Source organism: Primulina eburnea, chromosome 2 (assembly GCF_022965805.1).
Source record: "Primulina eburnea isolate SZY01 chromosome 2, ASM2296580v1, whole genome shotgun sequence".
Lineage (NCBI taxonomy): Eukaryota > Viridiplantae > Streptophyta > Magnoliopsida > Lamiales > Gesneriaceae > Primulina > Primulina eburnea.
Window position 1 is genome coordinate 5,590,887 of NC_133102.1, and position 14,527 is coordinate 5,605,413.

Consider the following 14,527-nt stretch of genomic DNA (forward strand, 5'->3'; position numbering starts at 1 on the left):
AAAAGTTAAAACGAATCGTCTAAACCAGACAAAACCGAGCCAAACCGAAATTCATGGTAAATTCATGGTCTGATTTTTGGTTTGGTTATAAATAATTCATGGTTTGGTTTGGTTGAAATTTTGTAAATATGGTTTGATTTCAATTTTTATGACTTTCCCAAACTTCTTTTGCTCTTTATATACAAACAAAAAATAGCTAAATTGGTTTGTTTTTATATAAAAAAATTTAACTAAATTCTACATCTCAGCCGTGGCCTCTTGGGTTTCGTAGATTGGACTCAAAAGCTGCAACAGAAAAACAATCAACAGTTAACTACCGACAGGAATCCACCCCAATACTAAACACTACCTCCATTTCGAGTATAAAATAGGAAAAGAAAAAGTTTATTGACACAGATCCAAGTAATATTTATGTAGGAAATACAAATGTTTTTGCTCTCTCGATGGAATGATAAGATTCATAAGTGACACGAGGTAAATACATAAATTACAACGGGGGTGAGTTTTGATTTCTCTATTTTTGTTGACTCTTTTTTTCGTTTCCCTTTGTATGCTCTGATTTCTTGATCTTATTTCCATTGCGTCACCGGTCTGAATTTTTTGTTTTGTTTTGGATATGATTTGCTTTTGTCCCGTTGCAAGAACGTTAACTCTTTTTTCGTTTTGTGTAGGTGTTGACTGATTAAAGGTTGGATTTTTTGGTCATATTTTTTCTGAAAGGGATCTGATTTTTTGGTCGGTTGCTCCATGTTGCAAATTTTTGGTGGTGGCACTGAAGATTCTGGGATAAGGGTTTTTTCAGCTAATTCAGAATAATATTAATTTTCTCCTTTGTTTTTTTTTTAAATTCCTTTTCTTTGCCTGATTCTTGATTTGAGGCTTTATATTACAATTCTAGCAAACTCGGATGGAAGAATATTTTATTGCCCTGGTTGTTATGTGGTTTGGAGTGTTGGATTGAATGGTTGGTAGTGAAAGAAATGGTAGAGACTGATGAAAGAACTCAAAGGGTTGAGGAAAGTGGAAGTGGCAGTTTAAATAGTGAAGAAAAGGGACTGGGATTTGGAAGGGATCCTTTGGTTTCGGGCTGGTGTGATGATGATGCCACTCATCCTTCTCAGTTAGAAAATAATAATGTAAATGGACAAGAGTTGGATTTTGATCTGCCTTTAGTTCAGAAAAATATGCCAGAAAATGGTATTTTAAATGGGAAGAGTTCCCATTTCATTAACATTCAACGGAGGATGGAGCATGGTAGAGACGTTGATGATGAGTCCATTAATGGTGTGGTGAATAAGAATGAGAGTTATTTGCCTTTTGACGTTGAAAGTGGTTATGCAATTGATAGAAGATATGAAACTAGTACAAGTGACAGTAATCAGATGGATCACAATGGTGCATCTAGGCCAAATACAAAGAACCCTATTTCTGTTGTGGATGTGCTGAAAACATTGTTTTTCATACTGGTTTGGTACACATTCAGTACAATCCTAACGCTGTGAGTTCTTCCTTTTTTTTATCATTAGAAATCTCTTATGGGATTATGTTTCTTTGAGAGTATGTTTCTCACTTATCATTTTACTTTGAACAGGTATAATAAAACTTTATTGGGGGATAATATGGGGAAATTCCCTGCCCCACTGTTGATGAACACTGTCCATTTTGTCATGCAAGCTGTTTTGTCAAATGCCATTACATGGTTTTGGTCGGACAGATTTCATGCCTCTGCTATGTCATGGAGGGATTACTTCGTCAGAGGTAGCAAATGGATCATTTATTTATTATTTAGTCTTAGTGTCGCAGATTCATGCTGATCTCACCCAAGTTAGCTTAAAAATTTTATTATTTAACGTCTAGCATTTTCATCTTTGAACACGCAGTCATAGTAAATGACACACTAGGTATTATTTCATTTTCTCTTTTTTTTTTGTAATTATGGAAATTTAATTGGCAAATAGGTTAGTATTAAATATTTAGCAATTGCCCGTGAAAATGGAAAAGTAAAGAGAGTTGAAATTTTATTTTTTATGTTAGTGAATGGTAACTCTTAGCTATGGCATTGTTTAGTGTTTTCTCTAATTGTAAGTACCATTATGGTGCTTCAATGGTTAACATGTTTCTGCTTAATCTCCTTACATCGTTTCCCTTTTTCCATTATGGGTATGTGTAGTTTTTACTTAGGCTAGAATGATAGATAAACTTGGATTTAAATGACTGATTACTCGGTCCTCACTTCAGTTCGTGCAGCATGGTCTCAATCATTTCTGGAATACTTTTGTCTAAGAGAAGTTTCATGATTCTTTGACCTTTGTTCTTTGGTGGGGGTGGGTCATGGTGATTTAATTTGCATGACATTTTTTTTTCAAAATAGTTTCGGGATTGTAGTTTCGGAATTTTTGTCCCTTGGAGGGGCATGCGAAACTTTGTCTGTAAACATGTAGGATGATGTCCTGATAGAATTGTTTCTACCCATTTCAGAAGATAGTTGTTTGTTTGTGTACTGGGATAACAGCTTATGATGTCATCCTGGGTCAACCATACTACTTGATAATACTCATGTGCTAGTACCATAGTGTGATCAAACAATCATCATCATCATAGCACATTCCCGCTAACGGGTTGGCTATATGGATACGAGTTATCCAATATTAAACAATGTTAAACATAATTAAACAATCAAGTTTAATTCAGATATTCGATAATCGTAATAATACTCTTGCCAAAAGTATTAATATTTATAGAATTATCAGCATGGTGTGGTAAAGCTATTCACTTATTAACATATTGCTGTTCTTTTATTCTCCTTTTTTGAAGAAACTTGCTTCTGGCAGCAAGTATCATTAACTTCTCTAACAAACTAATGCTACAGATGGCCTTTGCCTTTCACAGTTGTACCAACAGCTCTCAGCACTGCATTGGATGTTAACCTAAGCAACGAATCTCTAGTGTTCATCTCAGTCACATTTGCCACAATGGTTTGTCTTTCCTCTTCCATTATATTGTATGAACTGTGAAGATTGATTTAAACGTTGGATACTTGGATTAAAATTTTCAGAACTTTAGTTTCTTGGATTTTGTGTATATTGTCGAGAAATGCCACCGGCCTCTCTTTGCTGCAATTTCCTCCCCTGCATATCCAGTGGATGGAACTAGATAGTGGCTGATTGTAGTAAATCAGACCTTTAAAAAACTGAAGATGTCTTTAAGGTTTCGCTACCATAAGTTACGAATAGACTGCTGAACCCTTACGTAGTACAGAAATTGACATGCTTCGTGATGAGATATTATTTTTTTTATAAAAATCGAACAATACTACACTAGAAAATTAAAATGCTAAAAAAACTGATGACTGTGATCTTGATGAAGCCTTCTAGACTTACATGTCCCTTTTAGATTCCCCAGGAGCGCCATCTTGTTTACTCATGTTTATTATTTGGTTTACCCACTCGTTTGCTGCATACACTTGCTTCACTTAGACATTCCTGGTTATTTCTTTCTAATTAAGTTTGGTCTTCCTATAATTTGGTGCATTCAGGATTTAAATAGCATCATCAGGCTCAATCCATGACTTTTATTTTTAAACCAACTCTTGATCACTTAGTTAATTCTTCAGGTAGACGACACAAAGTCCTTATCTAAATCCATTACTTTTTGCAGTGTAAATCAGCAGCGCCTATATTTCTCCTTCTCTTTGCCTTTGCTTTCAGGTATTTTCCATGAACTGCGCTCGTTTTTAGCATAACTAAAATTTAGCATTGTTTCGAGCAAGTTGCTCTCACATTAAAGACTGAAAAGGTTATCCAAACTAATTTAAGCCTGAAGTGAAACTGCAAGTAAATTGGATATTGAATTTCATTTGGCTGAAGGAAGTTGGACAAACATGTGCATGGATTGGTGAGGACCTTTGGTGTGATTTGATTTTGGGTTGGTAAATTTGATTTGGCCAAAGGATTTGAAGCTTGAATTTCTAATGATATCAATTTGTATTTGAAATCTATAATAAATATTAATAAATAAATTTAAATTGAGATGGGATGGATTTGATATTTGCTGGAATTCAAAATTATCATTCAAATAACAAAAATGGATTTAAAATCGTAAATTTCAAGGATGCAAGAATTTAACTCTTTTTGGGCAATTTTGTTTAAATGAAATACACATAATAGATCAATATATTTCCATTCTGCATGTGAAAGCTCTAATCATATGCTGCACTATGTTAAAATGTATTCATCATTTTAACCTGCCTTTTGACTCGAAATTTTTGAAGATTGGAGTCACCAAGTGTTAAGCTGCTAGGAATCATTTTTATCATCTCTGCCGGGGTATTGTTAACTGGTAAGAACATTCTTTAGTTATACACTTCTAGTTCATTTTTGTCAGTGCATTAATGTTTAGCTATTGTTTTACGATATGTTGAAGTGAAGTATACTTTTTCAACATTGCTCACTCCATTCAAAGTAAAAGGCTAACCCTCACTTTATTTGAGTGCTTTTTGACCAGTTCAACAATATATTATCAAAACTGTGCCTTCAAATAATGGCTATTGCAGTACCTCTTGAACTTTGGAGAACTATCAAGGCAGTAGTTATTAACTGAAACAAAATATAGAATTTTCAGGATCAGAAAATTAGAATTTTTTTGCATGCATTAGTTTCTGTATTATTTGGCTTTACCACCGACATTTTTGTTTTTAATGCAGTTGCAAGAGAAACTGAATTTGAGTTTTGGGGCTTTATATTTGTTATGCTTGCTGCCGTTATGTCTGGATTCCGATGGACAATGACACAGATTCTCCTCCAAGTATGAACAATATTTATTTGTCGGTTTAATTTTGAATTCCTGGTTATTTCCTTGTTTCCATTTTTTTGTTTTTCTCACATGTCTTCTTCTCTGGTTTATTTTTTATTACTCGGTTTGTGCTGATCAAATCCGACATGAAGAAAGAAGTCTATGGTAAGTGCATTTAAAATCTCAGTTTGGCCTAAAATTTCTTCGCCTTGCAACTATGAGACTAAGTGAGGAGATATTATTGTGAATCAATGACACCATGTTTTGTTGTCAAATCACTTGGCAAGGATTTCAGGTTGACCATAATATCTAGTGGTTTGAAAAGTTGCTTCCCACCACCAAACCAGACAAAATATGTTATTTATACAATTAACCATTGCCACAATTAGATATATTAGATTAAATTCCACGACATTCATTTTCAGTCAAAGGCTAAGGTTATATGAGTCAAGGAAAGGGATTGCAATGCAAATTTTTTTTACTTAGCTACTCAATACGGGAAGGAGTAGAACTATCATCAATAAATTGGAAAAGTGTTGATGGATCAATTATTGAGAACAGAGCTTCATCTAACAGAGTTCTTCCAAAAGTTGTGTAGTAAAACCGACGGGGGAGGGCGGGAATAGAAGGTGTGGAATGGAGCACCGTTTACAATGTTTCTACGTCGTAATGGAAAAACTTTTTTCTGAGGAGGAGACAAAGAAATCAGTTTTTTAGAATCATAGGACATAAACACCGGGCATGGATGGGTTCACAATGGCAGTTTACCAACAGTGTTGGGATATAATCAAAAGGGACATGTTGAAGGTGTTTAGTGAATTTTTTGAAAGGGGAATTATCAATGATACCTACATTTGTTTGATGCCAAAAAAACAAGAATCGGTTCAAATTATATCTTTCGGCCCATTAGTCTGATAATAATCTTTACAATATCATTGCTAAAGTTTTGTCACTAAGATTAAAGAAGGTAATCTCTCACAGTCGCAGATTCTTAGAATGCCTTTATTGAGAGAAGACAAATTCTAGATTGTTTAATTGCAAATGAGCTGGGGGAGAAATGTAGGCTGCAAAAAAGAGCAGATGAGTCTTTAAGGTTGATTTTGAGAAAGCGTACAGTAATGTCGATTGTGGTTTTTTGGATTTGTTGCTCAAGAAAGGTTTTGGGGAGCGATGACGGAAATAGATTAAGGGATCCCTATCGAGTGTATCTTTCTGGATCTTTTTGTCAATGGCAGGCCTAGGGACAAATTCAGATGTGAAAAAGGACTTGGGCAATGTGAAAAAAGGACTTAGGCAGGGTGATCCACAACCACCTTTCCTCTTTAATATGGTGGTGGATGTGATGGGCAGATTGGTTGACAAGGCAAAAGAGATGGACATTTGTAGGGTCGGTTGGTATTAGACAGAGAGAGGGTGGAAATTTTCCATATTCAGTTTGCGTATGATACATGGACATGTTAGCTTGTGAAATTGGCTGTGGAAAGTAGTCTTGGCCCATAAGATATTTAGGGGTTCTTTTGGGCGGGAATCTTTTGAAGGTATCTTCTTGGGAGCCGAGTCCTTTTTAAGATGACTAAGAAGTTGACAAGTTGGAAGAAATTTTTTTCCTTAGGGTGGAAGACTGACTTTGATGTTAAGTGTTAAACGCATTGCGAGCGTATTTCATGTCACTTTTTATGGTCCCCAGGGGTATAGCGAATGCCATGGAGAATATCATGATAGATTTTTTAGTGGGATGGAGCAGAAGTGGATCACATGGTCACTAGGTGGCTTGGGACAAAGTTTGTAGGCCTAATGAGCGAGAGAGTTTGGATATTGGTAATATTTGTATGGAACAGGGCTTTTTGAGGGAAATGGTGGTTGAGATTTTCTAGTGAGGTGAGTCGTCATGGAAGAAGATTGTTGTTAGCAATTATAGGACTGAGTAACGGGTGGGACGCGGGCATTGCAAGAAGTGTTACCTTAAGAAGTCCATGGAAATTTATGTCTAGAATCTATCTGGCTTTTCTTCAGTCAGTGGGAGCAGTGGTCAAGAGGGGAGATACGATTAGGTTTTGGGAAGGTATATGGCAGGGGTATTACTTTTTTCAAGATCTTTATCCATCTTTATTTCTGATTTCAACGATCCATAATAGTCCTATTTCTTACTTAGCACAATTCAATTTTCATCCAACTTTCTACTCTCTTGGAATTTTTATTTTCAACGGGATCTCAATGAGGATGAGGCAATTGAGTTAAGTTCTTTGATCGAATCTTTAGATAGGTAATCAATTGATCGAGGGAGTAGAAGACATTAAGGAATGGGTTCGGGATTCTTCAGGGCAGTTTTATGTGAATTTTTTTTTCCGAGTGTTTAGATACTAGTTACCATTCGTTTTCTCTTTATCAAGCAATGTGGAAGCGCTTATTGTATCCAAGGTGCAAGCATTCTCGTGGATTGCAGTGCTTTTACAATCATATGAGATGTTGCAAAAAAGGTTCTCTTCTTGTTTTTTTTGCCTAAATTGGCATGTGTTATGTCGGTAAGAGGTGGAGACTCAGGACCGTTTGATCATCCGTTGTCCTTTTTCACGTTGTCTTTTGGTATAAAGCATTGGTGAAGTTCGGACATGATTTGGGGAGGAGGGACGTAATGTTTGGAATGAGGTGGTTCACTGTTTGAGTTGGTCTATGTGGATGGAGAGGAATATGAGGATCTTGGAAAACCAAGAAGACTTCGTTGAGGAGTGTTGGGACAAGATTAAATTCAAAATTTCATGCTGGAGTTTGAGAATTGTACGGTTCAAATCGTTCTCGGTCTCAGATTTGTATATGAATTGAGGTCTAATATTATGTTAATTTATTTTGACTTTTGATCTCATTTTGTTGTATGTGGACCATTGTTCGCTCTATGTAATTAATTTCATTAATCAATATAATATTGTTTTTTATTTATAAAAAAAATTCCACGACATTCATTTGGCTATCCAACTAATTGATTGTTTTCCTTTCTATGTGTCAAGGTCTTAAAAATCCACTTACTTTGATGAGCTATGTGACCCCAATTATGGCAATTACAACTGCTCTACTTTCTTTGATGTTGGATCCCTGGCGCGAATTCAAAATGACTAGCTATTTTGACAGCTCATGGCACATTACAAGAAGTTGTTTTCTATTGTTGTTTGGTGGAACACTTGCTTTCTTCATGGTAAATAATTTTGATATCATTCTTTTATTTACTTTTTTCCTAAAGATGGAGTACTATTTATCTGAGCAGTCTCAATAACTCAATGCAGCACATGCGGTCTTTGTTTTATATATTTTTTAAATAATTTTCTTGTGTCCGAAATGAAACCAAACTTATATCTCATTCTCCAATACAATCTCATTTTTATATCTCTCGATATAGTTATTTTTTTCTAATAAAACTTTTTATCGTTTCCTATAATTACTATATTGATATATTATATTTTAACCCAATACAAAACTTCTCAAATTTTAAAACACCTCACACACCATGAAAATTGCTAAAAATATGCGATTAGGCATCAGTAGTCCAACAAAATTGTTGCATGACACAAAATTTTCAGTGGAAAAAAAAACCATGGATATATTGTGTTTTCCAAGAAAATATCCCAAAATAGTTTCATAACATAGCCAAAAACATCAAGCGTTACCACTGTTTCTTATATGTATTATTGGTCAGCCATCTGTGGTTTTCCTTGATGCTCGATCAACATCATCAAAGTCAAATTGATTCTAACTGGTTATGTTTTATATGAATTCCCTGGTCTGTGAACAGCTGAACTTTTGTCTTATTGCAGGTATTGACAGAATTTATTCTCGTGTCAGTCACTAGTGCTGTAACTGTGACAATAGCAGGAGTGGTGAAGGAGGCTGTGACTATATTGGTATAAATTTGCATGCTTCATTTTGCTGTAAATTTTAGGTTTTACTTTTGTTTTCCCCACTACAAATTTGGATTCATGGGGAAGATAAATTTTTAGTTATTTTGATTTTATTCTGTTTCTTATAGAACCTATATATCCAAAGCCATTCTGTGAATCTTTGAAATTTTGATCAGGTGGCAGTCTTATATTTCCATGACCAGTTCACATGGGTAAAAGGTCTTGGCCTCCTAATAATAATGGTTGGTGTTGGTTTGTTTAACTGGTACAAGTAAGTGATCAAACTCCATCTAGTTATCATGTGTTTAAATCACATGACTGTGTATGTGCATAGGAAAAGTAAGACAGTTATCAAACACATACTGTTGACCTATAGTTTACTTATGATGAACCAAATTACTCTAGCAGTGAAACTTTTGGTGTTCCATGATTTTGGTATTGGGTTATTCGGTATCAGTGAGTGTGTAACTGTGAATGTTTTTACCATTTTTTAAAAAAAAATCTTTAGTTTACCTTGTGAAGTAGTATGCTCCATATTTCCATGCTGAAAATATAAAAGAAGGAAAACCTAAAATTTGCCTCAATGAGTCGTCGTTTTCTATATTTTCAGGCTGAATATGTAAAAGATTAGCCGTGTAGATGATAATCAATATCTATGGTCTGACTTCTGTTGTCAATTAACATTTCCAAATAACTCAACAAACTAACTGGGAAGCATTTTATTTTATAATTTTCGTGTTATGTTTGTTCTATGTTATCTATTCTATGTTTTTCCTTTGAACTTGAGAGAAAGAATAGAACTCGAGTGAATATTTGAGAAAGTGGAGGCTGTGTCTATTTTTTGCTTCATTTTCGAAAATGGGATTACTTATGTGGTTTTCAATCGAGAGAGTTTACCCTTAAAGAACAAGACAGGAGGTAAAAGGCGATTCACTTCCATCCTTTGAGTAATTGCATCGCTATAGCAAGAAAAGGTTGATGTTATATTGAATGCTGTTATTGCAAATATTGACAGAAGAATCATATATGACCGCGATTGTACCACTCTTAAAAAATGTGGACGACTTCACATCTTGATGGAAATCTTCAGCATTACTGCAGAATTGTACATTGATTTTGGTCTCTTTTATTTATCAGGTACCAGAAATTGCAGAAAGGCGAGATAAACGTTCACTCACCAACAGAGGATGGTCCTTCGAAGTACGTTATCCTTGATGAACAAGATGAAGAGGACACTCCTTGAGAACAACTTTGTGTAAATGCTACTAAATTTGGGTAAGCTTCTTACTTATTTTCCAGCCAAGAACCTTTGCTTTTGGCATTGTCGTCCTTAAAGCAGCAAAAATTATCCCACCATCTTTTTTTCTCATGTTATCTCTTCGATTTGGGCTGGAGAATTCTTCATAATTAGATGTAACTAAGTCGGGCTGCTCTGGGAACCATCAATTTGTTGGAGGGGTTGGTATGGACATATACTAGATTTCTCTAACTCATGGTTGATTATGTTTTGCAAAACTAAAACAAAAACAAAATAAGTTGGCTAGATCATTGCATTGAGTTTGATCACTTGGCGATATGATCCTGTGAGCCACATCGTGTGACACCATCTTTTTCGAGATCAACGGATATAAACACAAGGATTTGTTTACCCATCCAATGCAGCATTGTATTTCTCATGCAATTTGGCCTATCTCGTGTTTTACAACTTCAGCCATTTTGAGCTACATTGATAGTGTTGAGTCTGGTTAAAAGATTTATCCTCTTGGTCATTACAGGCAGTACTCGAGCTTCCTCTCGGCTCCTTTACCTACTTACATGAGCTTGGACTCAAAGTTTCACAACACACTGGTCCACAAAATTGTATGGATGCCTTTGGCTTATTTTTTGTTCTCTAATCTGTCTTTCTTCTGTTTCTCCACACGCCTCTTTGATATCTAATATTCATTATGATTTCATTTATTGAAATTTTTTGTAACATATTCGATAATCAAATGTCTGAATATTCGTTCCAGGATTGTAATAATTGTGCATTATATAAATTTTTTTGGTTGGTTTGTTTATGGTGTAGAATATATTAATGGACGGAATATATGTTCAGCTTACATAAATATTCATCGTGAGTGTTTTTATGATCAAACAATATATATATATATATGTATATATATATATATGTATATATATATATATATATATATATATATATTGTTTTATACTTCTAAACATAATGTGTAAGCATGTGTGTGTATATGATTCATTATATATAAAAATTTCAAGTTAATAATTAATATATAGTTAATAAAAAATGCTTGATGTACTTATGTACGCTTAAATTGATTGATATTCATGTTTATATTTTATATGATATAAATTACAAAAAAAAAATTAATTCAATTAGATTTTTTTTATTGTTTATTACTTTTGAAGATGAAAAATGTCATTGGATGTGTCAATCAAGACAACTCATTATTAATTTAATTTTTATATACGAGCATATAACATGTAACATAACATTTAAAATGAGATTTTAAAAAAAAAACATAATTTATGAATGATTTTATATTAGATTCATTAGCCAAGTTATTAAATTGAGGAACACAAAAATTCTATGGTAGTTCTTTTATCAAATTCGATTCATAAAAAATTATTATTTTTTATATTAAAATATAAGTACATATATTTATCTTATAAATTTATGATAATGTTAAAATTTTTAAAACTCTATAAAATATAAATTATTATATAATCCGAATCCGATGCGATTTGATTGGAACCAAATCCTGGTCTTGTCCACTGTTCACTTCTTGTGAAACTTTCCATTTCGGGCGGTTGCCTCTCTGCTTTTCCAATTTCTTTCCATCTCCTTCCTTGATTGGCCGGATGCCGTTCCAATTATGGATTCTAGCCTCCAACAATGGAACTCTCTTTCTCTCACTTTGGAAATGAGGCTCCCCTTCCAGATACTCAATTTGCTATGGAGGACTCTATATTTATCGGCGGTGGTGGCTGCGCAACCCCGCCTAGCGCCATAATGACATTCTGCTGGAACGATCGAGGATTGGTGGGGGATTATCTTCCTAGATGTTCTTTTGACAGAAACCCAGTTTTGGGGCCACAAGGCCATGTACATAAGAAATAAAACTGGTTTTCAGAATGGTTTCGTGGTTGATAGCCGAGGACATAGTGGGGGTCTAATGCTATTATGGAGCTCTCTTTGGCATGTAGACATTTTGAATTTTGCGGTGGCTAATTTGGACTGGAGAACTTTGTTCCTGTTGGATGCAACCAAAGTCCCACATTAGATTTAGAGAAAAATCATGGGTTAATAAAGATGGAATGATAGCTCTATTGCTATGAGGTTTTTTGGATGATTCAAAAGCAAAACCATGAGCCAGTGTGGAGATATCCGGATTCCATTGGTCCTAACAGTTTCGTCATGGGGATTTTTATGGCTCTGATCACCGGGCTGTTGTGGAGAATTATGCCATAGTGAAGATCTTTGTTTCATCGTGCCATAATGAAGATCTTTATTATCTGATCTTGGTTATGATCATGAAGGTCACTCTCATAAACGGCATTATCCAATTTTCGGATTTGAATCTATGTGGATTTCTTCTCCTTATTTCAAACAGATGGTGTCGTATTGTTGGCACCAATTGCATATTCTTCATTCGACAGGGAGTAAGCTGTTCTCCGATGCACTGGCATTGTGTGACATTTCTCTTCAATAGTGGGGTAAAGCTACTTTTGGCAACCTTTACTCTAAGATCAAGCAGGCCCATAAGGAAATAGCCAAAATGAATATGGAGCAGATTACTGATAATCTCAAGCTAAGGAAGGTTGCACTAGAAACAGAGCTTGATCGTTTGCTTTCACTCGAAGAATATTATTGGCAAGAACGATCTTCAGTTTTAGTCAGCTATCAATGTTCTCGAATTAATGCATATAATTGAGAAAACTAGAAATATATATCGGACTAATTCATGGTTTAATTAGCCCCAAATTTCACCCCTCTATTTGTATTTTTTTATATCATATGTGTGGGGACCCGGACGCTAATCAAGTTCTTAATCATCATTGGGACTAATTAATCAATTATAAAACAGGGTCTAAAATTTTTTTTTTTAAAAATGCGGAACGTAGTGAAATCAAACTCATATACATATCAGTATAAAATACAATACAAGTCCTGTACTGCATGCATTCAAAATAAACTAAGTTTAACATCTAAATATCCAGTGTCAAAACCCTATATACATCCAAGTCCGAAGTCTCCACTCTATCACGATCTCTCCTCATCTCCTGGACCCTGATCTTGTCCCACCTGTTGTCAGGTACACATACAGACAAGACAACAGCCGGATAACTCCGATGAGAATAATCCCAGTATAAATCAACGAAACATGCAACCATATAAACAAATATAAAGCATGTAATCAGGTAACAGATATATGTATCAAAATCTGAAACATAAACAATCCTAGGCTGTCGACAATGCTCATACTCTATCTTTCAGACTAGACTCAATCCTAGTCTAGGGATCCCGGTTTCCAGATGTGGTGTTCCTATATCGAATTCCGTAATAGAAGGAACTATGTTCCTATTACTCGATATAACCAAATATGGTGTTCCTATATCGAATTCCGTAATAGAAGAATTCCAATCCTAATTACTCGATATAACCAACATCCGGTGTCCTGACCTATCCGTCATGGACTGTAGCTCTATCGCTAATATCATTATCTTGAGACATTGTGCAATATTCCCGTGGCGATTCCACCACTATCAGGAACTTCTGTCACAAGACTACTCATCTGATACCTGCTATCTATAATTCAAGAAAACAAGTACATCAGTCAAATCAATGCAAATATCAATGCAATAAAGTAAAGTATGTGATTTAGGGAAACTCAAGTCTAATCCGACTCAAGTCGATCTCCCAATACCACATTGACTTATACATTTCTTTCGTCGGTTTCTGGCTCAGTCGAAGTCCTGAACTCACAGTCTGTCTGGCAATGACAATATCAATAATCTCATGTCAATATACCTTTCAAATCAATAACAATCTGATCAATCTTGATTTAATTCAAAATCACGGCATAACGGCACAAACTCAGTATCCCCGTCAATACCATATCACCAGATACAGTTACAATCCATAACTCATATCCAATACAATCCGTAATCCAATCACAATTCAAATCTGTCTGGTATAAATCAATATATCCCTAAAAATTCATAACAATTCCATAATCAGTCTGTTTCTCAGTCTGACTTCGATTCTACGATTTCTAACATATCAAGAACATCATATATGAGTTCCATTCAATTCTGACAATATCATAATTCTAAAACATGTCAAAACGTAGTAAAACTTACGTCCAGTTGTAGCCTACGTCGATAGGAACTCAATACCGCAGTCGGATTCAAAATCAGACGGACGGATTTCTCACAAAAGACATAAGGATTTTCAGCAAATTCCCTCAGACCTTTTCTCGATTTTTGGCTGATTATTTCGAAAGAATCATGATATATATAGCCATGCATGAATTCAACGAGGTGGCACCATTTTCACAAAACACGTAGCACCGCGGGTGCGGTAACTGCTAGACCGCTGGTGCGGTCATGCTTCGGCAGCATTTTCATTTTCTGAAATTCGACGATCGCGGGTGCGATCTTGTTTGCACTGCGGGTGCGGTCCTGCACCGCGGGTGCGGTCTTGTTCTCACCGCGGGTGCGGTCTCAGTTTTTCAAAAATTGCTACCCTACTGGACATGCACCGCGGGTGCGGTGTCTTCCTGAGCGCGAGTGCGGTGTTGCTTCGGCAACACATTCTGAAATTCAAAATA

The 14,527-nt window shown here is 35.3% G+C and overlaps 1 protein-coding gene across 3 annotated transcripts; it reads left to right on the forward strand.

Moving 5' to 3' along the window:
* The first annotated feature begins 246 nt into the window (after positions 1–246).
* LOC140822726 (probable sugar phosphate/phosphate translocator At1g06470) lies at positions 247–10,736 on the forward strand. Of its 3 annotated transcripts, XM_073183584.1 has the most exons (14): positions 247–474; positions 672–792; positions 899–1,498; positions 1,592–1,758; positions 2,890–2,975; positions 3,658–3,707; positions 4,271–4,338; positions 4,703–4,803; positions 4,944–4,956; positions 7,794–7,978; positions 8,595–8,681; positions 8,855–8,949; positions 9,816–9,953; positions 10,454–10,736. In XM_073183584.1, the coding sequence occupies exons 3-13, from the start codon at positions 981–983 to the stop codon at positions 9,919–9,921; spliced, it is 1,476 nt and encodes a 491-aa protein (XP_073039685.1). In that variant the 5' UTR covers positions 247–474; positions 672–792; positions 899–980; the 3' UTR covers positions 9,922–9,953; positions 10,454–10,736. The 3 variants fall into 3 exon arrangements, with proteins under 3 accessions (XP_073039685.1, XP_073039684.1, XP_073039683.1); XM_073183583.1 differs by having other exon boundaries at positions 247–498; positions 672–1,498; XM_073183582.1 differs by having other exon boundaries at positions 672–1,498.
* The last annotated feature ends 3,791 nt before the right edge of the window (positions 10,737–14,527 follow it).

Excerpts from the sequence above, each read along its gene's own strand:
- LOC140822726 (XM_073183583.1), top strand. The coding sequence starts at position 981 with ATGGTAGAGACTGATGAAAGAACTCAAAGGGTTGAGGAAAGTGGAAGT. Across the intron at positions 7,979-8,594 it reads GAACACTTGCTTTCTTCATG|GTATTGACAGAATTTATTCT; the intron begins GTAAATAATTTT and ends GTCTTATTGCAG. Across the intron at positions 8,682-8,854 it reads AGGAGGCTGTGACTATATTG|GTGGCAGTCTTATATTTCCA; the intron begins GTATAAATTTGC and ends AATTTTGATCAG.